Here is a 24,382-nt window from a genome sequence, read left to right as displayed (position 1 = left end):
ACTTATTTATTGAATTATAGGTCCTCCACTCTGTTTAAGGTTCCTTTGGAGATACTTTGGTTTCCTCAGCATCCATTGGCTCATTCTCGCTTATGATTGGCTATCGTGACTCTGGGCTGGGCGGTTCTTTCTTGCTGCCGGAAAGATGCTAGTCTGCTGTCCTGAGGATGTAACCGGCAGGTGAATTACGTCAAAATTAAGCCTGCTGACGAAAACCTCCTAATACAAGGGCACACAGGAATAATTGATGGAAAAATGAAGATTTGGAGTACGGAGCATATATTCAGGTATGACATATAAAGAGTTTTGCTGTAGCCCACTGTGAAACACGAATGATTTGCAGCAATAAATCATAGCTAAATGCTAAGAACTAGCGACCTGCAAAGAGTCGCCCTGTCGTCCCATTTGTATGTATCGACATGGTTCAATGTCATTGAACAGCGAATATTCTTGTCTTTGTATTATGAATTAACCCCTTAAGACACGGCTTTATACATTTGTTGTTACCAGTGTGGTAATGACCAAGTCGTGGTGCATTACTAAAGGGCATGTGTTGTGTCATAGTATTGTAGTGCTATTGTAGTTACATTTCAATGACTATTACAGTGTGCCACTGGAGGTACGGCGCGCATTAAGGGGCTACCAGATTTATATTGAAAGTCATGGATGTCAGACTTTGAACAGCTTTAGGTATTCATGGAAGCCAAACTTCCAAAATCTGGAGTGGACCACTGCATTCTGTAGCCTACCTTATGATGAGCAATACCTTTATGTTATCAGAAGCAGTTCGTCCATCTAGCCATGTGGCCTGTGCGTCCGTCCACCACGACTTTGTGTTGACAAAGATTTGCCTGGTTAGCACCAGACAAAAATGTAATTTTCCCCAAAATGTTCCAAAATGGATATAGCCTACACTATTTTGCAATGAAGCTCTTAAAATAGTGTAAAGCAAATGTACCTTCATATTAACCTGTCTGCTGACCAAGTCCATATCTACATTTCCTTTGTTATGCTTTGTTTACTTTAAATTCCTCCACACATTAGTGGCGTTTGTGTCCTTTTTGGACTGGCAAATTGGTTCAGAATAGGCAACATGTGCCAATTGTAATGCAATGTGACATGAAACAAGAAGAAAGACAGAACCATTCTATAATGTGTTATAAAACAGTTTTGCTGTTGTATTTCTGCATTATTACAGTAGTATTACTACTGTTCTGATGTAGTTCGAGGTAGTGAATGTAGTACAGCACAGTAATTTGGACACAGAAATATATTACGTAAGATTAAATAATAAATTAATTCTAATTCATAAAAATACTGCAATCCTGCTAAAACTACAGCATTACAGTATTATTAGAGAAGGGCTTGCTTTGCTTGACTGTGTCCATGCTGTAGCTACCCGTGGGAGACGGTGATCAAGGCGGCCATGAGGAAGTACCCCAATCCCATGAATCCCAGCGTGGTGGGAGTGGACGTCTTGGACAGGAAGCTGGACACGGATGGCCGGCTGCACAGTCACAGGCTGCTCAGTACGGAGTGGGGCTTGCCAGGCATCGTCCGAGCGGTCAGCTGCCTTCAATTTTCAGCAGCTTTTTTTGTTTTATTTGTCTTTCTTGCTCAAACAGAGGGAAATCCAAGACGACCCCCCCCCTTTGCAAGAAGTAAAGGCAAAGGATACTTGGATTTCCTTCGGTTTGTTCATTCTCACTTTTCCCTATCCATAGAGCGCCTCAACCAAACTTTCTCTGAGTCCAAGAAGGGCTCCTAAACATTTTGTCATTTGTCCTTCTGGTAAGGATCCTCTCGAAAACTAGATGCAGCATCTTAAATCCTTCTCCTAAAAAATACACAGCATCTCTGCCTCCAGGACATGAAGGCAAATTATTGCAGCAGAACACTGAATGTTTTTTTAAAACTCCTCCAGTGTCATTGTGATTCAAAAGAGAAGTAAGCAAAAGTGAATGACCTTTAAAAGTGAAATGGGGAAACCACAACCACCTGTCACCTGCACACATAGGATGATGTCATAGTAAACAAACTGCTCAGGAAGTGAGAGGATTTAGTTACTGTTTCTGTGATCACTAATTGTGTCACATCATTCATTTGGTTAAAAGCTCTATGTGTGCACTTTTTTTTAAGAGTATTGTAGCATTAAATTGATTTCCCATCCTGCCTTTATACCTTAGATTCTGGGAACAAGTCAGACAGTTACCTACGTGAAAGAGCATTCCATTGTGGATCCAGAAGAAAAGAAAATGGAACTCTGCTCTACAAATGTGAGTATTTATAATAGCGTCCCAATGTAAGACTGATCAATGTCGGTCAGATTGATAAATGTGGATGTATAGGGTGATCACTGTAGCATAAAATCCTGTCAATTTCACTGCTGCGTGCACATTAGACAATGTAACTACAGTGCCAATTCAAAACAACAAAACATTAGACTCTACACAAAAATAGCATAGAAAAGATCTCATAATGGTTTCATTTTTCTGTCAAACACAATTTCTCCCTCTTCTTTCTCAGATAACCCTCACAAACCTTGTTTCGGTTGACGAACGTCTTCTTTACAGACCTCACCCTGACAACCCTGAGATGTAAGGCACACACATTGTTGATGTCTCTTTCACAGATTTTTCCAGTCTGTTGACATTTTTTGTTGTTTGCCATTTTTCTATTTCCAGTCTATTTCATTGTGTACTCAACATCGCTAAACTACCCTTTCCCCTCTCCTTCAAACAATGCACATGCAGCACCGTTCTAACCCAGGAAGCTATCATCACAGTGAAAGGCGTTAGCCTAAGCAGCTACCTCGAAGGCCTGATGGCCCTCAGTATGTCCGCCAATGCCAGAAAGGTAATGACGCTTCCCTTTTGCTTCTTATTTTTTATTTGGGAGAATTTATCCTACCCAGTGACTAGGCTGTATACCACAATATTGTTCTGTGTTGGTGCCTCAAAATGCCTGAAAATAGCAGCATGACATGGCATGGACAAAAAACTTCTAACAGGACCCCCCCCTCTCTATAACGTAATGTCGAACCTCTATTAAATATAACTTACTGCCACCGAAATTGTAATGACCAAGTCTCAAGTCTCAGTTCCCAATTGAAAAAAAAGTTTGACAGGCTTCGGGCTACTGCTGATTGGTCAAATGTCATGATGTCACTACAGTATTTTCCTCAGAATTTGTGGTGGGACGTTAAAAGTATATATTTTGTGGCTAAATAACTTTAGAAATTACATTCACATCATGAAATCTTTATCTTTTCAGGGGACCTAGTCAAGGTGGTTGGTGTTTCTTGTCAAGGTGGCCGGCCGCCTTAGCAATAAAGTGCTGTGAGAAACCCTGCTCTATCTGTGTGAAAGCCTGATTTCCCCTGATCAATTTGATATAACCCACTTGCTTGTACACCCTTGTAGAGAGCAACATGATCTCCAAAAATTCTGTGCTCCTGGACACGGATGTTAAGGGCACAAAATCCGTGTCCAGGAGCACGGATTTTGCCTAAATTCCGTGCTCCTGGACACGGAATTGTTTTCCGTGCTCCTGGACACGGAATTGTTTTCCGTGATGGACACAGGGAAGTGCTCTCTCTATAGGCTAATCCCACAGCTCTTTGTTTCCACAGTCTTGTGTTTTTTCAGGATTTTTCTAATTTCAAATATTTTTTCAAAAAAAAAAAAACATTTCCTACTGACAGGTTAGGGTTAGGGATTGTTTTGGTCTGGGCACAGCTAGTTTTGTTTCATTCATTATATGAATTTGATAGCTTAGCAACCAACTGGAAAAGATATTTCTCAAAAATATGTCTTTAATGACAGGTTAAGGTTAGGGAATGTTTTGGTCAGGGCACAACTTAAATTGCTATAGCATTATTTTGTTTAGAATTAGCATTTGGTATGTATTTTCTAATGATAGAGTTACACAGTGCTGTGGTAATAGCCTATAGAAAGCAATTCCGTGTCCAGGAGCACGGAAAAAAATTCTGTGTCCAGGAGCACAGAAAAAAATTCCGTGTCCAGGAGCACGGAATTTTGGCAAAATCCGTGCGCCTGGACACGGATTTCGTGTCCTTAACCGTCCGTGTCCAGGAGCACAGAATTTTTGGAGATCAGGCTGTAGAGAGGCATGGCGGGGGAATTTGTGATAGGCGTGCAAGTAATCGGAAGTGATCAAATAGTCATTTGCCCTATAAAAGGCTTAATCTGTTAGTTAACCCAGTAAGACACGGCCTGTTATAAATAAGCTGTCACCAGAATGGCCATGACCAAGTCGTAAGGTTTTACCAAAGGCACCGTGTACTGTCATAGTGGTGTAACAGCATTACACCGGTGGAACCGTGTGCATTAAGGGGCTACGGCTCTTGGTAATGTTGTTATGATGTAGTTGAGTCTTTTCAGCAATGATTGAATGAGCCTGCCCGCGGGTCTATCTGTAGAAAGAGGCTCCGACACTCTGTATTGTCAAAGCAAGTTCAGTCATTAAGTGTTAGGACTTAAAACACAGTGTTCTCAAAATCTGAAAGGCTTTGTAAAGTGAATCGATTTACTCTCTTCACCCTTGTTTATGTATTTGGGAGTATACCCTTTGTGGACATGGGTACTGTATGAGTTACAAAAACAGAGAAGTCAATGTACACTGCTACTGATGACACAAACTAACCACAATCTAGCCTTTCCCCGATGACACATCCTGTGACATTTCATTGTTTTTGTGTCAAAAAAAGGGAAATGGAGATTCCTACTGAAGTGGCCGCGTTGGTCATTTGTAGACCAGCTGTTTATTTCCTTTGTGTTCCTGTGTGTTTTCCCTCTGTGTCCTCACATTGGGAATGCGGCTAAATTGGTCTTGGAAAATATTGTGACACTCTCACACTGCCAAAAACAGTTCTGAATACAGATCAGCTTTGCCCAGATGAGCCAATCCCTTCTGCTTTCATGGAATTGCCACTGTCCACAAGATCCACAAGATCATTGTTTTTGTAGTATTTTGTGAAAAATACATCTAGTTCTAGGAAAAAAGGGGAAGAGAAAATGTGGTCCCTGCATGGTAGTATTAGTTAAGTCAGATGTGTCTGTGTGTGTGCGTGCATGCGTGCTTGTGTACGTGCCTGCGCGTGTGTGTTTGTGGTAATCTCCCTTCTGTGTTTTTATTGTCTCTCATTGTTTATCATGGTTATTTGCCATGTCAGAGCCCCTGGCAGGCTCCCCAAATAGATTGTTCGTCCAGATCGATGTGCAGAGCTACATCCCCTCATGGACGTTTGTGGAACCACATGAATCTGAGCAGAGTCAAGTTATTGGGGAGACGTAGGCGCCCGTAGGCGGCCTGTTTACTCTTTACTGGGAAGACTCATCACACCACATTAACATTGCTATGGCGTTACAGAGAGCATGTAACTGTTTAAGGCTTGGTTATTGCTTCTTTGGTGACGGACAGATGCTCTGCACAAAGGTTAAATGACTTGAAGGTGATGTTGTGTTGCATGCTGATGGCTGGTGTCTGTTTGTGCTCTCTGTGTGTCCGATACAGGGCTGGGATGCCATCGAGTGGATCATTCAGAACTCCGAGCGGGAAAATGTCCCTCTATGCGACCTCTACTAAACACGGGTGACTGCTTTCCTACACTTCACTTTGCATGTACTGGACTGCATTTGTTTGTGTGTGTGTGTGTGTGTGTGTGTGTGTGTGTGTGTGTGTGTGTGTGTGTGTGTGTGTGTGTGTGTGTGTGTGTGTGTGTGTGTGTGTGAGTGCAAAGTGCAAATGTCTGCAAACATGTATGTTTGTGTGTTCTTGTGTTCTTTGTATTCTTTATTTGTTTATTTGTCATGTCCTGCAACTGTAAACCCTGTGTGTGTGTGTGTGTGTGTGTGTGTGTGTGTGTGTGTGTGTGTGTGTGTGTGTGTGTGTGTGTGTGTGTGTGTGTGTGTGTCTGTGTCTGTGTCTGTGTCTGTGTCTGTGTCTGTGTCTGTGTGTGCCTTCAAAGCCTTATAACAGTGTCTAGCGGAAGACCAGACAAACAGAAACCTCAGCAGCAGCAGACGGACAGCCACAACGAGCTGATTACCACAACACAGCCAAGTGGACTACGTACAGTACACGCTGCCTCAGTTACGCAGACGTTATTTTGCAGGACCTAAAGCTAAAGAGTGCAAGAGTGACAACCGAACCCAGGACAACATGCGAGTGCCGTGGATCTCCAGCTTGAATGTGAACGTATGAGTGCCACTCGAGACCAATTGGGACAAATTTGGAGCTGCAGACTGTCCCTGTGGCCGCTGGCAGGCAGGGAGGACATTGGACAACGCGACACATGCAGCCTCTGCCGTTACAGCATGGACAATATTCAAAGGAAAAAAGCTTTTCTAAATGGAATCAGTCAAACACAGACTCTTCTTGGCAAAGTGCGCACTGAAAGCACGGATTTACTTTTTTTTCTGCTGTGCACATTATTTTTTTTGTAAAAAAGACTTTGATACACTGGCACTACACTGGTACGCAGTCTCGATCCACAACAGACTTTTGTTTTGAAGTCTGTTGCGGTATTTTGATCTGTACTTTAAAAAAGAACACTGCTTAGCTATGCATGCCAAACAATGGAAGGTTTTCTTTTCTAGCTTTCATCATGCTGTTTTTTTTTATCAGGGTATCCACGCAAACTTCCTAATGTACTGTCAGATTGCAGCTATAAAGTAGTCTTGGCAGTGGTGTAGTCTACGTAGAACGCGGGTATACGGAGTATACCCACTTCTAAATTTCAGGGATTTCAGTATACCCACTTGAAATTGATTGATCCATTGTTTTGAATAGCACATATATGTACAGTATACCCACTTCAAAAACATCTCAAATATACAGTATACCCACCATAAAAAAGTAGACTACACCGCTGAGTCATGGTAGGTGACAGTAGAGTCTGTTGCAAGAGTGCAGGTCACTTTCATGATAAAGTTGGCAGTCAGCTGACATACAGTCAGGGTCAATCCTAGGGGCGGGCTGACCGGGCAATTGTTCGTCACTGACCGGGCAGTTTTTCATCAGGGGGCGGGGCAGGAGAGAGGGTGGAGAAGCACTGAGGGCGGGGCACCAGAAGGGGCAGGGCATTGGAGGTTGCGTTGCCCATGGCGCTCGTCAGTGAAGGATCGCCACTGCATACAGGGCATTCCATGTGTAGCAACCTGTTGTTGTCCCTCCATGAGCTATCTGGTGGTCTCCCTTGACTCCGGCCTGACCTAGTGAGTGGACAACTGTGTTGTGAGCTGTGCCTATGAACTACAGGTCTGCCCGGAGAGTGCATGGGATTCAATTTCAGAACTCATAGCTTCATCGACCATTTGTCCGTCCGTGCCACCAACAAATCCCTTCCAAACTGTTGACATTACAATACAGTTATCTCATGACGCCTCAATGCACCATTGTTGTTGAAACCACAGCCAAGTCGTCAAGTTCCAGGCCAAAAAGCTTCCTGAATCCTAACAAACCAGAAGTGTGTAGCAGGCTTGTACGAAATTCCGAATGGAAAGAATTTCAATTCAAAGTAATGCCATAATACGAACACTAGGTGGTGCTGTTCTATGTACTTTCAATGGGTGGTGGCTCCACCACCCTTACCCTCACCTCCGGCAGTGCTGTGCGGAACTATACAACTATACATTATGCATTGATAGTGAATGCCATCCACATAAACGCAGGTTTTGACAAACTGTAAAATTGTTGCCGGCCGTGCACCTGGTCTGATGTGAATCGTAATCAAACTCAGTATGTCTAAACGCTTGGCGTAGACACAGAATGAACCCTTGACCGTGGGGATCCATATTCACTGGATGTCGATAGGACACTGGTTTGTCTTGTGCGTTTGAAGTCAATGGTGGGACGCAGCAGTGGATTTGCCTGTTGTTGTAAGCCAGGTTGACCTTGAGATAGGGATGCAAATTATCGATTAATTCATTAATCATTAGTTGATAGCCTTATCGATCGACTTACGATTAATTGATAAGCGGCGTTTTCCCCCCGAAATCTCAATGTTTCTTGAAAAAAAAACGACTAAATCTAAACATTTTAATTACAAATTGAGATAAAATACCATATTTAAATGAGTTCTATTTCAATTCTTTAATCCAAAGGCGTTTTAAATATTCCCACTTTTCACACCCCTGTTCACGCACACTCTTCACATGGCCATTTCACCTGGGTCTCTTGTAGGTTGAATTGTCGATTAATTGCGATTAATGTTTTTTTAACCGATTAACACATTGATCGATTAAAGTCGATTAATCGATTCATCGTTTGCATCCCTACCTTGAGATGTGGTAAATCTAGTAGAAGCATGGAGTCATCTTGTTAATTTACTAAATGATGCCTGCATTCTATCTATTATTAGGTTTGCCACTTCCTATCACGTAACCATGGTCTTGGAATTACCCCCCAGGAATGTCTAGGTGTCTATGTTAATCTAACATCAACCACTGCATTTTAAAAGTCAGAAACACCTGTGGTAGGGCTTGGAGATCGCAAGGACTAGAGCCAGTTAAGTACAGAACCAGCAGGTAAAGTCAGCAGAGTTTCAAAGATGACGCTATCAGTATGATTATGATATCCATATAGCATAATAACATGTAGTTCCATTCCATTCACAAGTAATAAAGAGAATAAATTGAATGGATTGATTATAAATGAGACATGACTACAAACTTTGAACTACTGGCTGAATGCAATGTGTAGATTGCTCATACATATTTGTTTGCACTTTTTGAAAGAAAAAGAAAAAGACTGGTTTAGCACTTTATTTTTGTTTACATTCTATGCATAGTTAAACACGAATGCCACAGGTAGCCATCACTGATTCGTTTTGTTTACGTTTTGTTAATGCTGAATGTGATAGGATGTTATTTGTATCTAAAATGGAGCACAGGATATTTATTGCAATTGAAGGTGAAAATAGTTCATGCTCTGACATTAGTAAAGTAAAAGCCTCTGTAAGCCCCCAACTTCATCACGTCTGTTTTGTTCTTTTGCTTATTTTACCTAAAATATACAAATGTTACTAATCACATTTTAAAGCATCCATCCAGAGTCATTCTTGTTTAAAACTAGATGTAACAAGTCCCTGACCAAAGTAAAAGCTGAATGTATCCCCTGATATGACTATTCATCTGGGAGGCACAGTGAGTGCGTTGCAATATGCGACCTTGCCTCCTCCACTTGCTTCTCGTCATGATGACATCACTGACAACAGCATTATATTTCAATATCTTGCAAAAGCTCAATTGTAGAGTCTTTTTCTCATTTGCAATTGGGATGGTGAATGAAAAACAGTCCCTCAAAATTTGTTGTGGCTAGGCTGACAGCTGGGAAACTTTATCGTTTTCTCCACGGAGGAGGGGCCAGGAGGCGGGACGAGGAGACAAGCTCAAGTGGAGGAGGCAAGGTGGCATATTAAAACGCACTCAGTATGTTCTCAACTCTCCTCTCTGTCACACGTTACCAGCAGAGGGCAGTAGACTCAGGTTTGAACTGTGCTCCAACTGTGAATACCCCGCAGCCTTGGAACTGGACACTGAAGTGTAATAATAGTTTCATTCTCCCTGCCAGCATGTCAAGCTTTGCAGATAAAGAGACGAGTGCCTGAATACATTCCAGTTTACATTGCAGACAAAAGAACCACAGCACTTGGTGTTTGCTTGTTATTTATTTCACAAATACCACCCTCAGATACTCATTTTTACATTCCACATGGCATTTGCAAGGGAACTCGAGTCGTGCATTAATGCAGTTGCCTTTTTTTTACACTCAAGAGTTTTTATCCATTCATACCCAACACAAATACTGTTTAGATAGAAACAATGAGAAAACAGAAAATGATTTTGGGTATATTTCCGAGTCATGCATATGGCCACCATGACTAACTCAAAGTGAAATGAAAATACCCACTACCACAGAAAGATATTCTTGGTGGGTATGGTGGCTCTACATTCATAATTGTTAATGTTCCACAGCACAGTTGGTACCACTCGCTAATAACGGTAAAATAAAAGCATGGATTATCGGCAACATTTTGTAAGGCATTGGTGAATCTCGTATTTTAACTGTGTACAATGCACTGAAGTACTCCTCTGCTATTCCAGCAAAGTAACACATTCATACTCAATACGAAATGTATAAAAGTGAAAAACAATACCAAAAACAATAGAAAAATATTGCACACAATTATGTAACAAATGTTTTAGGTAAACAGTTTTCTATAACACTCATCATGCTCCTTAAAAAAACAAACAATAACAACTTTCCTCCCAAATGTCTGGGTACAATCAGTTCCATGGGTGTCTATTCAATCGGACCACCTGAATCCATACAAACAAAATCTCTCTTTGAAACAAAAGCAAAACGAAAACTCCCTTTTTGGTCTGACGATACATTCTGTTTGCTGAGGAAGACCTTTGAGGCCTCGACACTTGACTGAAATCATCAACGCAAAATCATCCCCAAGAATGGGGACATTCACTTACTGTAATACCTTATTTGCCTCTTTCCCCTAGAGCAGTGTTTCCCAACCTTTTTTGACTCGTGTACCCCCTAAGCTTTTTTGTTGTAGCTCAAGTACCCCTAGCCCATGCTCTCTATATCTATTCCTTTATCCCAATATGACTATGCTCCATTCTCCACGTACCCCCTGAGGTGTGCTCGCGTACCCCTAGTGGTACACGTACCCCTGGTTGGGAAACACTGCCCTAGAGTGACAACACACAATAAATAATACAAAATAAACCATACAGCTTCCTGCCCACCCACCCACCCTTACCCCCGTTTACCCCACCCCGTCTCAAGGCATCCAGGAATCCATTGCACTATTGACAATATGTACAGGCCAATGGCAGGGTTCTTAGGCCCCCTCAGAACTTGAAGAGGTTGATGAAGCCCTGTGGAGACACTGGCACACAGCAGCTCTCCGAATTGTTGGCTGTGCATGGATGGTTGGTGTCCTGAGAATACAATGATACACAGACAAAAAAAAACACACAAAACATAATGTCAGTTTACCAACTGATCTCTCACATCCTTCAGAAAAAGTTTTCATTCCTCAGAGATAAAATAAAATAAAAAATTAATGAGGGACATGTCCCAGTATTTCCAACCTGGGACATTCCCCATGTCAGCAAATATCACAAATACAAATCATACTGCATTTTATAGCTTGCTTTCTTGGTCTGTGCCGAGGATAGGCCCTCGATATCAGGAACATCCGCTCACCCAACTCAGAATCCTTACATTTTTACACAATAATGCTGTCATGACTTAAAGGGGTATGCCACTATTTTGGGGCTTCATACAGTTAAAATCGTTGGCCAGGGTTTATATAGGTGGTAAAGTGTCTTATTTTTCATGTAAGCCGTTGTCTTGTTTTAAGACAACTTAAAAGAGGGAGCATGTCGCTAAGCTAGTGAAAGTCAATGGATTCGTGTAGCATGCAATGCTACACGGATCCATTGACTTTCACTAGTTTAGCGACATACTCCCTCTTTTAACTTGTCTTAAAGCAAGACAACGCTTAACATGAACAATAAGACACTTTACCACCTTTATAAACTCCAGCCAACGATTTTAACTGTATTAAGCCCGAAAATAGTGGCATACCCCTTTAATAATGCTATATGTAATCAATTGCACCGTCTTTTGCTTGTATGGGTTATTATAACTGCCAGCAAGTTTAGCATTTGCTGAAAATCTATTGAGATTGGTTCTAACCTGCGTGGTGTAACAACAGCTCACCTTCCAGAAGAGGATGTGACAGTGCGTGCAGAAGTGCAAAGTCTCACAGTACTGCTCCTTGTGAGGGTAGCACCTAGTCATCTTGAAATACATCCTCTTCCACTCTAAATGTCCCTTGTCGGATACCATCAGCCGCTTGCGAATCTGCACAGATTGAAAGAAAAATTGGGGTGTAAAAATACTGATCTGTGTAAGAAAAAAAAGGTATTCCCTACCTGCTGGACCATATTGTTTGACTTCCTTTAACTGTAGCTCGCTCTGGGTTAGAGTATCAACTAAATGTAGTATAAAGTAAAGGCATTACAGTGGTAATAGAAAAAAGAAGAAATGTTAAAATCACAGCAGTGTAGCAGATATTTCTTCTTTTTTCAAGCATTCCATTACATATAAGTTACAATAACAATAGTTTTCAGGAGGTGCCTGCACTTCAAAATGTATTATAGTGGTGGTGGGCCATCTAGGAATACTTTAAACTGCATGAACTGGGCCCAATAATAACTGTAGTGTCTCTCCAGATACACAGTGTCTGCTCAGTTTAATCTGAACATGAAATGTACTGTAATGTCTGATGTGTATTAACAGCCAGCGACTCGAGCCTCACTATACAATAACAGGCAGGGCAGCTGACAGCTTTGCCTGGTCCCAGGAAAAAGTCATCTGAAAGGAGGAGCCAATTCTGGGGCCCCCTCTCTTTCTAGGCCTGGTACAAGTGACCTGCTTGTCCTCCTTCTGTCGGCTTGCCCATCAGTGAGGTGGGTGTAGCTGTTCTTCTTATTTCCTTCTGTTATGTTTGTGTTTGTCATTTCATGTCTTTACATTACATCTGTCTTTAATGTCCAAGAAAGTTTTTTTTGTTTGTTTTGTTAACAGCTAGCAAATGAGCTACCTGTCGGTCGGTGAAGTGGTACTGGCACAGGTTTTTCCAGAGCAGCCGGTCCTCCGAGACCACGCCCAGATCCGGGCACACCTGGCCCAGGCTGACGATGTCGCGGCCGTCAGATAGGCAACGCATGATGTTGAGCTGCAGGCTGGCTGGCAGGTCCGTCAGGGTCATGCCCGTGGTGGCTGGCTGTGGGACACACACCAAATATAACAAATTTGTCAGCGGTCAGAGAAAAAAAAAACATTCCAAGCTGATCAGCTTCACCTCCTCACCTAAGCAATAGACCTTTTTCATGTGACGTCAGACATCCTCAATTCAGTGCATGTGAAGTAGGAAAAGTGGCATCCGGTGGCATAGACATAAACTTACTCCACACTCAGTGGTTGCTTTTCTAGCTTTGCTTCAAGCGTAACTTCAAAACTTTAACATAGCCTAATTGTGAACAAGACAAGTCAGCCAGAGTCCATCTCCCTGTACTACGGTGTTTCTGATATTGTGATACAGTAGTAAGATATTATGTTTAAGAGTAAAGAGCAACTTCCCCCTCCTTATAAAAAGCCAATATAACCACTGCTTCCACCTTAATACATAAAAAGTGACAAGTGAAGGGGTATTTAATGACAGACAGATAAAATGATAGTTATTTTGTTTTTTTGCTTCGCACAGCAATTATAGAAAACATGGAGCCGTTTTGTGTACTTGAGTGTCTGGGGAAGTGAACAAACCATCTAGTCATTGATCTATTTTTGTTTTTAAAGTAGCGGTGAAAGTATGCCATTAAACGAGTGTGTGTGTGTGTGTGTGTGTGTGGGGGGGGGGGGGTTGAAGATAAATAGCTTGCTGGCAGTGGCTCTGAAACCTTACAAAACAACCCTTCCTCCCTTGCTCTCTCTCTCTCTTTTTCTCTCCCCTCTCTCTCTCTCTCGCTCTCTCTCCCTCTCTCTCTCTGCAGCCTGTCTGTCCCGAAGAACCCTACAGGGTTCAGTTTAGTTGAATTTCTTCTGTTTGTTTTTTTGAGACAGGGACCATGCACAAAATTAATTTGTTACAAAAAGCAATAAAAGACCATGTGCACCAGATATAATAGCTGCATATAATATCATCTGCAGTCCCTGGACAGGTGAGGTGTGTCCGTATGGGGATAGCCTGGCCAATCGGTCTCAAAGAGCCGTGCAATTCAGTAAGCCAGGCTACCCTGGCCTGGGCCCAGGGGCAATTACCCAGATTGCCCCCCAGTCATGTAAGCCAGGGCTTATTGTGGCACTATTATGACCTTGGCAGGACATATGGGTTGGGGGCCGGGGGCCCTACCAGTGTATCGCCCCCTGGGGCCCCGTGTGTGTGCACTTGTTCCGCCACTGCTTGCTCACCCTGCGGATCTGGATGTTGTCCAGCTGCTGCTTCCACTGCAGGATGTTCTCCATGCGGTACACCCAGATGTTGATGTTGCCCACCAGCACAGACTTGCCCATGTCCTTCACCAGGCTGCACAGAGAGCCGTACAGCGTCTGCAGGAGCTCCTTGATGGGACGCACATTCTGCTGGTCATCCAGGACTGCAATGGGGGATGGAGGAGATGATATTACTAATGTTGTTGTTAGTAATAATAATAATAATAATAATAATAATAATAATAATAATAAATTTGCCCATTTTTTTTAAAAACATGCATTTCATTAGATGGCACGGGCAATACTCAATACTGTGCAATTGCAGTGCATTTCAAATGGGCTTCCAGGTTATGTTATGCATAATCCTTTTATTACCTTAGCTTGTTCATCATTTTATTATCCGTTTGATTAAATTCGCATTTTATTAGCGGCCAAAGCCAGGGCACCATAAGGACCACGTGGAAGCCATTTTTTATTGGCAAAAGACTGCAGCCCCATAATGCACGATGTACCATCTGAGGCACGCTGTGATAGTCATTGAAAAGTTAATTACCATAGTACTACTCTACTGTGACATAACACAGGGCCTTTAGTAATGCACTACGACTTGGTCATTGCCATTCTGGTAACAAATTTATAACGCAGTGTTTTAACAGGTTAAAACACACGCAACCCACATACACCTTTCAGACATGATCTACAAGCACAGCTTTCATGTTCCCAAGAACAGCGCACCTCTTTGTTTAGCCAAGGGAACATTTGGTTTACAATACTCCACAGAGCTCGGTATGCTTTCAAAAGGGCCGTGATTCCTTTCACTGAAATTCCTGAACTAGGCCAGCGCCAACCTTGCAGAATGCCCTGCGAAGCCATCCTTGCCCACAAGTTGCAAATGAGTTTGTTATGTTATGTGAGCTTGTCTCATTCATTTACCACTGGTATCTGTTTTGCTTACAGTGAAGGTAGGTAAATCATGGAGGGGGCATGTAGGGTAGAGAGGATGGCAAGAGGCAAAACCAGGACAGAACAACTTCATATAAATACAACGTCATCTTGCCCTGAGAATGTGCCAAGTTTGTGCATGTGACACCGTTGTGTAATTATTACACATGCCACATTTCAACACAAGAAAATGAACAACAAAACAGTAAAATGAGACAACAATATGAAAATTGAGGTCCACTGCTTAGTCAAAAGACGAACAGACTAAAACCTAAAAGGTCTAAAAAATTGAAAATTCTCAACACTGTTAAAGGTAAATACACATAGATGTTGCCTTGTCTTAGCCCATTTTGTCCTAAGCCCTTTTTGGGAGAGGGTGCCCTCTGCCTGTTAAATCCTAAATATCTCAGCCTCCGAAGGACATACAAACATGAAATACTGTAGGTTACATTTAAAATCTAGAATGTTCATTTTGCACTAGTATAGTGTTCATTCAGATCTAACATACCCATGTCTTTAATAAAACAGCTCTAATCTCAAGAACTTGAATGCAGCGTATATGTCGCTCCAGGACACAATGGGTTAAAGTGTGTGTTGCACTGATGCTGTAGCCGGTCTTAAAGGGTTAAGACTGATGACTGGTGAAGTCCAGTTCTTGCAGCTACAAACTACAAACTATGAATCAAGCGAAAGGGAGTTTTTCCTCACCCCTGATGCCACCAGGGGCCGCACCTGAGCGCCCAATCTCTGTGTGACTATCTATGACTTATGATAGGCCCAGCCACTATGGACCTTACACATCTAAGAATCCTGGTCCTATCCTACGTTGACCTTATGACTCTACATTCTCTGTCTATCTCTTCTTCCTCTGCCTTCCTGCTTTTTCTTCCTGCTTTTTCTCTCCTCTATACATCTATATCTTTTAAATCTATCTCTAAAAATGTTTTTTTTCCATTTGTTAAGCACTTTGAGTTACATGCCTTGTATGACACAGTGCTATACAAATACAATTATTATTATTATTATTATTATTATTACTACTGAGACTGAGTGAAACTGTTCATTACAGAGACACAATGCTTCATGTTATCCAAAGGAGTTTCAAGCTTCAATCTTGCAAAAAAAAAAAGAGACGTCCCGGCTGCTTTCAACTTAAATCCTTTGAGGTAACGGCCTGTGTGCTCTGCTTACCTTTCTGCACCACCCTCTCCAGGATGTTCATGAAGTTCTTCAGTGCCACCCCGCTCAGGGACGGCAGTTGGGACTTGGCAATCAGCTCCAGCAGCTGCAGAGGGACACATACATTTCAAAACGTTTGTCAGGTTCCAGACTCAGTGTTCTCTCTCTCTCGTTCCTTTACGGAGGAAGCAGTGTGTTTCTCTTTTGGTCTGTCGGGCTCAGAGCACAGTTTAAAAACAAAACAAAAAAAAGTGGAGGAATGGAGGGGGGGGGAAAACCTCAGAGTTTTTTTCAGAGCATGATATCTCCCCTTGAACTGACAGGAGGGAGGTAAACTCAAGCCTCACTCCACAAGACAAGTTATTTTTACAGTCCTGTGGTCCACTGTTTGCCTCATTTCTCTGATAAACTATTTCAGATTGTTAAGACTTGGTATTAGGGGCATTCCCAACTCAGTGGTACAGTAGTAAGTAAGCAATAGTAGCAAGTAATGCTCAGTGTGTGTGTGTGTGTGTGTGTGTGTGTGTGTGTGTGTGTGTGTGTGTGTGTGTGTGTGTGTGTGTGTGTGTGCGTGCGTGCGTGCGTGCGTCTCCACACAGTAATTGAAATACAGGTCAATAATGCAAGCACACGGTTTCATCACCCTCCACACCAACAGAGCTGCTCTCATCATATTCACAGCACAGTTCAGACAATAGAGATAGGTGTTTGTTAGTGTGTGTGTGTGTGTGTGTGTGTGTGTGTGTGTGTGTGTGTGTGTGTGTGTGTGTGTGTGTGTGTGTGTGTGTGTGTGTGTGATTTTTCAGAGTGTCTGTGATGACGTCATGGAGCAATGCCAGGGACCACTTGACCCAGCCCAGACACCAAAGAGCGAAACAGTAGTTCACTGGGTACATGGACCTAGCCTGATTATCATCAACTTTCACATCTCTTCAAGACTTGGTCTGACCAAGAGCATAACAAGTTACATTTCCCAAACGGCATGGTTGACCCGCCTCCCTTGGTTTGCTACTGATTGTTTGTTTGCTGACAAAGTGGGAGGAGTTCCAGATTTTTCGGGAGATAAGAAACAATATTTACATTGCTCTTGGCCTGACTAGAAGCAGCGCCGAAGGTGTTGTGTCACTAGGAGGGCATGGCCTGGCTAACATGGACCCTGACCTCCTTTGATATGTCTCATTTGTTCTCCTCCTTCTTTTCCATCATACCCTTCCCCAAAACCATCTTTGATATTCCCCCTCCTCCTCCTCCTCCTCCCCTCTCTCTTTCTCCTTTCCCTCTGACCTTAATTGACATTTCTCCTCCTCAAGTGCTCTTATGTGAAAACAACAACCTGCACCGTATTCATGAAGCACTGCTCAAGGTACAACTGAGGTCTTCCTGCTGTCAGTTCCAGCCTGACTCTGTCTTGAACACACAACATCACACTAAGGGCTTGTTCTTCTTTTGAAACTCGGTAGTCGGTAAACCCGAGTTCGTTCTCCTGACATCGTTTGTAAATGTGTAAATGTGTAATGCAACAGTTGGTGGCCATACAAATGCCTCAGAACACTTCTGTTAAATGAACACGGACTACATCGAACTTCTGTGAGTTTGTGTTTCGGAACCACAATTTAATGATTGCACTTCATTATTTAATGATTGCACTTTCCCGAGGCAAAGGATTCCTAACGAGTGTCCTGAGTCTGACCACCAAAGAGCGAGCCATAACTACTATCCTGTACAGGAAGCAAGACAGGCCACCAAAAAAACTAAAAGTCAGACTCTTGTCTCATGTCATAAACACATCTTTGAATGGTCAAAACGCAGTGTCTACATGTGCAGCTCATTATAAGAGACAATTCTATGTCCGACCTGTAAGGGCAATTGAAGAGGAAAACTGCGCAGTGTCCCTTTAAACCACAGTCGTAAGATGCTGACCTACCAGAGTCCTGCTCGGGCTAGTCTATCTATTCTCCATACACACTGGGGCTACTGGAACATTGTGTCCCTCACCAGACAGCCTATTGTGTCACTTTGGAACCTGGGGTCAGATGCCTGTCTTGACTTTCCATCAGTCACCCGCACACCACCAGTCATCCAGTCACCACCACCCCCCAACGACCTCCACCAACCCCCAGACCTGACACATACAGACACACACGGGGGAGCCGACGAGGGGTGGCTTGGGGGGTGGTGGGACGACGACAAACAGATCACTTGGCCCGGGCCTAGGGAGAGAGGAGGTTCAGAGTTGGCTCCTCATTACATTGTATACAGTGCTTGCCAAAAGTATTGGCACCCCTTCAGAATTGAAGGGGTGCCAATACTTTTGGCCAGCACTGTATATATATATATTGGATGGGGGTGCCCTTTGAAATGACTTTGTCCTGGGCCCAGCCAGAGCTGTCAGCGGTCCTGTCCTATACACACACACACACGCATTGCAAGTCTGGCCCCATGCCAAAGCAACGGTCCTGTTAGCACTCCAGAGAGCACTCGCGGTCACCATTCAGAAGTATTCCTTCCAGTCACTCACAGAGCACCCTTTTACGCAACACGCTGTTTACTTGTGCACTTGCCATGTGACCCAAATTTCTTGGGGAGGGGGGGATGGGTGGCAACGGTGGCTGGATTCGCCGTGCAGCAGCAGCAGCAGCAGCACAGGCCCCAACAGAAACAAAACAAAACAGCATGGCAGCAGCAAGTCACATGTTGGCCTATGTGAGCCTCACAACAGGTGCTGCTGTGCCGGGACCTCTTGCGTGCGTGTGTGTGTGTGCTGTGTGTGTCACCGTGAGTCACAACGTGCTGCACTGTGTGCTGTCCCTGTCCCCGTCCTGTCCTGTCCTGTCCTGTCTAGAAAGCTCTGGGTATTGCCGCAAGACACGGGGGCCGGCCTTTTTTTTCCACACTCATTAAAACCTGATCCTTGTAACTGAGAACGCTTTGCGGAGGCCACTTCACAAAATACCAAACACACACACTGGCACTATTAGCCCAGACGACAGACAGTTGCTGCACACACACACCTGATACAGCCCCCGTGCCATGCTCCGACAGTCAGAACACAGAGTTCCTCTTGGAAGCCAGCAGCCCGGACAAGTCTAAACAAATAGCTCTCAAAGACGTGGAGCATATTTTCGCTGAGCTAGTTAAGTGTGTTGCGATTCTCTTTCACTTACACTGTATGTAAATCAACATCAGGATAGTGCGGCAAACTGGTCTGACACTAGGACAGCATTGAGGTGAGCGACAAGTCCTGCGCTATTTGTGAAGGCCTATAAATAGCCACTAAACAAAAACAAATGAGTCATCAGCAATACTTGTCGCGGCCAGTCTAGACTCTTTGTTCTGAAGACCACGAGTAATAGATGACCAATCCACAATGCAGAAGACATTATAGAGGTTAACACACTGAGCAGTGCATCCATGGCAAGGCACTTCTGTGTGTGTGTGTGTGTGTGTGTGTGTGTGTGTGTGTGTGTGTGTGTGTGTGTGTGTGTGTGTGTGTGTGTGTGTGTGTGTGTGTGTGTGTGTGTGTGTGTGTGTAAAGAAACCACAGCATTGGTGGAATACCTGACTAATAAGAGACAGTTAATAACAACTAAAAATTAAGAGTTGAGAGTTTATAAAATTGTGTTATAGGCTGGAGTCAAGAGGTGAGGTTCAGGGTCATTGGTCTCCCTGGTCTGCATTTATAAACTGGAGCCCATCAAATAGACATCCTTCTATATTGTTCTCCTATATTACACTATTACAAATACACTTTAATTTTTGGATTTGACTTTGATTGCACTTTGCTTGCCTTTAAACTGGCAAAAGAGCAGCTTCAAAACAAGAGGAAGAACTAAACATACAGTACACTACAGAGAACGCCTGTGGCCCACGGTGGTGGGGTCAGGAGATCTTTAAAGTGCCTCTTGTCTGGAGGGCTATGATAAGACAGTAACCTACACGCCCACCACAGACTGGCCTTTAACCCCCTGCTGAATCTGCAAATGGCTGTGGTGGTTGAAGACACTCTGTAGCAGCACGACAACGCTGCAGTTTACACCGAATCGTCCATGTGAATCAATGACACCAATAAGTCTTAACTCACTTACCCTCACGACATAGTTGAATCGCTTGGGGTCTTTAATGGCACTGCAGAAATCCAGGCGGTTGAAGGCTTCACCCAGTGTGCAGTATCCATGACGCTGGAGATGTCATGGAAAGAAAGCGTGATGATCTGTTACTATCCAAGGTCCAATAACATTTCAGGGTTGTATTAAGTTTTGTTCATGAGCAACTTGAGCTTCATTAGGCTGCATAAGTCATGGCCTTACCTCTTTTGTGCTTCCCTTGTGTACATATATCCACTGGTCTTTGTGGAAATCTATATCAGAAGACAACACAAGAAGGCATCAATGTGACACGCCTGTTGTAAAATTCACTGGCTGTAGCCAATGCTGGGCCACTACTTACAGGGAACTTTAGTGTTGTTATTGAGAAGGTCCTTCTTTCTTTTCTTAGCAGCTGCGTCATAGTTTAAGGAGAGCAGTAAGTTTTCTTTGTAATAAGCCTCTTCTTTGGAAAAGCTATATGGAAACAGAAACACAGAAAGACAATATGACAAATAGACCTGGATGTGCCTCGTCTCTCTCTCTCTCTCTCTCTCTCTCTCTCTCTCTCTCTCTCTCTCTCTCTCTCTCTCTCTCTCCCCCCCTCAAAATCTCCTTTTCCAAATAGTGTTGCCTCAGGCCTTGCTGTCAGCTGATGGCAAAGTGCTTTGTTGTTACATGCGCTGAAAATAAATCCCCTGGCTGGGCTACCCATTCCACTGGCCCTCCTCCTTCATCCCCATCCAGATGCAAGAAGTACAGAGGAGGCATACAAAAGACTTTGATGATTGTTGATGAAACTATGCCCTATCAATATGTTGTCTAAGTTTTACAACAAATATATCTGCAAGTGAAAATATTCCAACCATTTGGTGAGTACTGAGACATTTTGCCAAGGAAAATTGGAAGAGCAGGGAGTTTGCGAATCTACAGCACAAAAAAAGAAAGCTTATTTTCGTCAGAAGGTAAGGCACAAAAAAATATGAGGTGTATTCAGGATGAACTGACAATTGGCTACAATCGCCACGTGCGTATTCATTCGCGTAATACCAATCAACTGGACACTGTTGTGTTCACTGACCTCTGCACCACCTCGGAAAGGTTGTTATTTTTCTCGTCCTCAGTGGATTTTTTCCATCCCTCCTCTGTTTTCACCCAGCTTTGACCGGGGGAACGCCAGTCTTGTCCAAGAAATGGCATTTCTAGTTCTTATCACTAACAAGTGCCGTTGAATGATTAAAAGTAAAACGAGTGGATTCAAGTTAAGCTGTGTGGTACTCTTTATATTAAAGTCCTATGGAAACTGTTCTGATGTGGGAACTGCGCAGTGGCATTTTATACGTGCCCTCACAATCCGGAAATGTGTTGGTACCCGCCCACTTTGGAGACAGCCCCACAACACGTGGCTTTGTTTATCATCTTCCACAGTATTGCGAAACGTCCTTAGAAATATTATCACCCTGCGTAGTGGATGCGTTCGCCCTTTTCCCAAAGCCCACACTTAATGCTGACCTAGGAGATTTTTCTTTCTTGTTGATCATCAGGGTATGAAGTGTTCTATTAGCTAAATAAAATAAGCAAATAATGTTTAGAATAAGTTATGTCTTAATTTTGACAGGAGTTGATGCCACATCTTCCTTGTTATGGAACGCATATGCTACATAGGCTATGGCTACATATAAACTCAAAATTCAAGCAGTGGAATTGCTTTTAAAGTAACAAAGGAAAGAGGAAGTGGGTCATGTTTAGACGTGTTGTAGTGTTATATATCTTTGCCTGTTGTGAAACAAGGTTAGATGGGTTGGTGCTGTAAGTACACAACCTGATATTACAGGACAGGTATTCTATAACCTCCCCACTGACATTTTCCGGTATGCTGCCTGGGCAGGGAGCCAACCATGCCGGAGCAGAGAGGGGTAAACAAAACAAAAAATACAGTTATCTTGTGAGGACACATCTTGATGTTAAGATGTAAGAAGTCACTCAGTGGTCAAAGGTTGAATTTGTTTGCTGAGAAGATGAAGGGCATGAGAGATATATTAGTCCCATAAATAATTAACTCAATACGGAAGGACATGAGTGTGGGGAATTGATAAATACTAATGACCTTGTTACTAACCCATTGTGGATTGAGTAGCCTGCCCTTTGTCCATTCACACGTCGAAAGACACACAGGTAGAAACTCAAGGCCCCAGCATTACATAATCAAAGGTACCACCATGTGACCATGAGTGCCTATATTCACAGTTCACTTATTGTTCTTTGTATTGAACAGGAAAGCAAAGACAGACAGACTAAAACACTCTGCTTTGCATAGAAAGAATACATGCCTTCCACCCACCCTACCCGCATCCAATGCTGATATGGGCCCAAAAAACTGCCGGGGCATTTTTGACGTAGATCAGCAGCCATTGACACAGCACCCCTGTTTTTCTTCAATATCATGATTGGCACAGTCCATTGCCTACATATAAAGATGGACTAATGGGCTGCCCTATCTAAATGGTGGGCAGGGGCCTATACTACAAAGCTGGTTCAGGATAAGTTACGGTTAAGTTCAGATGTAAGATGTAAGATCACCCAATACAAGAGCCTTTCTTAAGAAAATGAGGACTACTCCAGGCTCTTCTATCAGGTGATTTACCTCTTAACTTAACCTTAACTTATCCGGAACCAGCTTTGTAGTATAGGCCCCTGGTCTCTAAGGGAAATAAACAACAGCAACAAAATCAAAACAACCGCATCATCCACCAAGGACCGGTGGCCCCCCAGGAAAATGTCCTGTATGCCAGATTACTGGTCCAGCCCTGTCCCCTGTCTCCACACCACACCATACCCCATGACACCCCCTCAAAAGCAAGCGGGTGCCATGGAGCAGGTGTCCTGCATGGGACGGACAACCAGGAGATTAGTCTTGTCTAGTTTTGTTGCATGGAACTGAAAGGTCAGATGTCATCCTCGCCACGGAGCAAGGAAGGAAAATACATCAACAACAACACACGGCACGACAGAAGTGAATGGCATAGGGGAAAAAGAGGAGGCTTGTCATTTGGCCGTAGGTACACAGTGTCCTAACATACACCCTTGTCACCAAAAGGATGAATGCCGGAGTAACCTAACTCCAACTTGTCATGTAACGGACCACAGGACATTCCACGAAAGCCTTTCTGCAGCGCATTATTGATCATGCATTCAAAATAGGCATCACAAAAAAGGTCCGGCTCACAGTTGCCATTGTCGAAGAAAAGTCCCCCATTTACAGCACATCAAACATAAATAAAAGTTGCACCCATCCAGAATAAATTGTGTCAGAGCCACTGTTTAGCCTGTGGTTTAAAAATGTCACTTTAAAGGCTCCTAAAAGACTTCATGATAGCCAACTTCTGCCCCCATGGAATAGCACTGGTGGTCAGATACACTAGAGATGTTGGTAAGACAACATACAACAACATGTGACATTTGTTACATCCCAAAATATCCTTTCCCATGCTATGCCTAGTGTTTGGCCCACAGGCTGGCCTCAAAGAGGGGGATTTCCTAGACAGTCACAGGGCCCGATGCCTCAGAGATGCAACAAAACATCACAGGGTTACTCACTCCCCTTGGAGTACATACTGGAGCGAGTGACTTGTGGCTATTTAAGAACTTTGGGAAATGTATTCAGCGTTTGGCCTCAATTATAACACGACTTTCCCGAAGCATGTGTAGCCATTGAGATTGCAGCCATTGCCATTGCAGCCACTGAAATCAGTCCCTTCAATGCAGCCCAGTTATGTGATTGAAATGCAATTTCTCCATGCCACTGTTCACAAAGAGAGGGTTAAGTGCTTTGGGTTTTTTTTTTTGGTTGGTTGTTGATGGCAAGTGCCAGCTGACTAGTTGTGTCTGATGATCACACACCTGTTGCCGTTCCTCTCCAACCAATTTCATCATTCCCCGCCGCGAGGCTGGCCAGCCAGCGAAACGTTTCAGTTCACCCTCTGGGCCCGCCACATCTGCAGGCCCTGGGTCAAACACATGATTCTCGGGGTGTAATGTTCCCCCCCCTTGTTTGTTTCCCAAAATAGCCTGGAGATCACCTATAGTTTCCAGACCCCGGACCGGAACATTCCCCCAAGCCCCTCCACCCCTCCACC

The 24,382-nt window shown here is 43.4% G+C and overlaps 2 protein-coding genes across 2 annotated transcripts; one reads left to right on the top strand and one right to left on the bottom strand.

Annotated features, from left to right (window-relative positions):
- The first annotated feature begins 170 nt into the window (after window positions 1-170).
- Window positions 171-10,765, top strand: prelid3a (PRELI domain containing 3A). Its single transcript, XM_063198964.1, has 7 exons — window positions 171-287; window positions 1,396-1,564; window positions 2,187-2,276; window positions 2,527-2,597; window positions 2,754-2,856; window positions 5,536-5,613; window positions 5,990-10,765. The coding sequence occupies exons 1-6, from the start codon at window positions 256-258 to the stop codon at window positions 5,605-5,607; spliced, it is 537 nt and encodes a 178-aa protein (XP_063055034.1). The 5' UTR covers window positions 171-255; the 3' UTR covers window positions 5,608-5,613; window positions 5,990-10,765.
- Window positions 10,766-10,812: 47 nt separating this feature from the next.
- Window positions 10,813-21,581, bottom strand: fbxo32 (F-box protein 32). Its single transcript, XM_063198963.1, has 9 exons — window positions 21,328-21,581; window positions 20,611-20,723; window positions 20,472-20,521; window positions 20,250-20,342; window positions 16,177-16,270; window positions 14,023-14,207; window positions 12,656-12,838; window positions 11,770-11,913; window positions 10,813-10,982 (listed from the first exon to the last, which is right to left on the bottom strand). Exons 1-9 carry the CDS (start codon window positions 21,444-21,446, stop codon window positions 10,893-10,895), a joined length of 1,071 nt encoding a protein of 356 aa, XP_063055033.1. The 5' UTR covers window positions 21,447-21,581; the 3' UTR covers window positions 10,813-10,892.
- Between the last annotated feature and the right edge of the window lie 2,801 nt (window positions 21,582-24,382).

The sequence above is a fragment of the Engraulis encrasicolus genome, chromosome 5, assembly GCF_034702125.1.
Source record: "Engraulis encrasicolus isolate BLACKSEA-1 chromosome 5, IST_EnEncr_1.0, whole genome shotgun sequence".
In the NCBI taxonomy this organism is placed as follows: Eukaryota; Metazoa; Chordata; class Actinopteri; order Clupeiformes; family Engraulidae; genus Engraulis; species Engraulis encrasicolus.
The sequence above is the reverse complement of the archived record's forward strand: the minus strand, read 5'-3'. Positions and strand labels throughout refer to the sequence as shown.

Coding starts and splice junctions, on each gene's coding strand:
- prelid3a (XM_063198964.1), top strand. CDS start 256: ATGAAGATTTGGAGTACGGAGCATATATTCAG. Junction 288..1,395: donor AGTACGGAGCATATATTCAG/GTATGACATATA, acceptor TCCATGCTGTAG/CTACCCGTGGGAGACGGTGA. Junction 1,565..2,186: donor TGCCAGGCATCGTCCGAGCG/GTCAGCTGCCTT, acceptor TTTATACCTTAG/ATTCTGGGAACAAGTCAGAC.
- fbxo32 (XM_063198963.1), bottom strand. CDS start 21,446: ATGCCATTTCTTGGACAAGACTGGCGTTCCCCCGGTCAAAGCTGGGTG. Junction 20,522..20,610: donor TAACAACACTAAAGTTCCCT/GTAAGTAGTGGC, acceptor CTTCTGATATAG/ATTTCCACAAAGACCAGTGG. Junction 11,914..12,655: donor ACCACTTCACCGACCGACAG/GTAGCTCATTTG, acceptor CAATCTGTGCAG/ATTCGCAAGCGGCTGATGGT.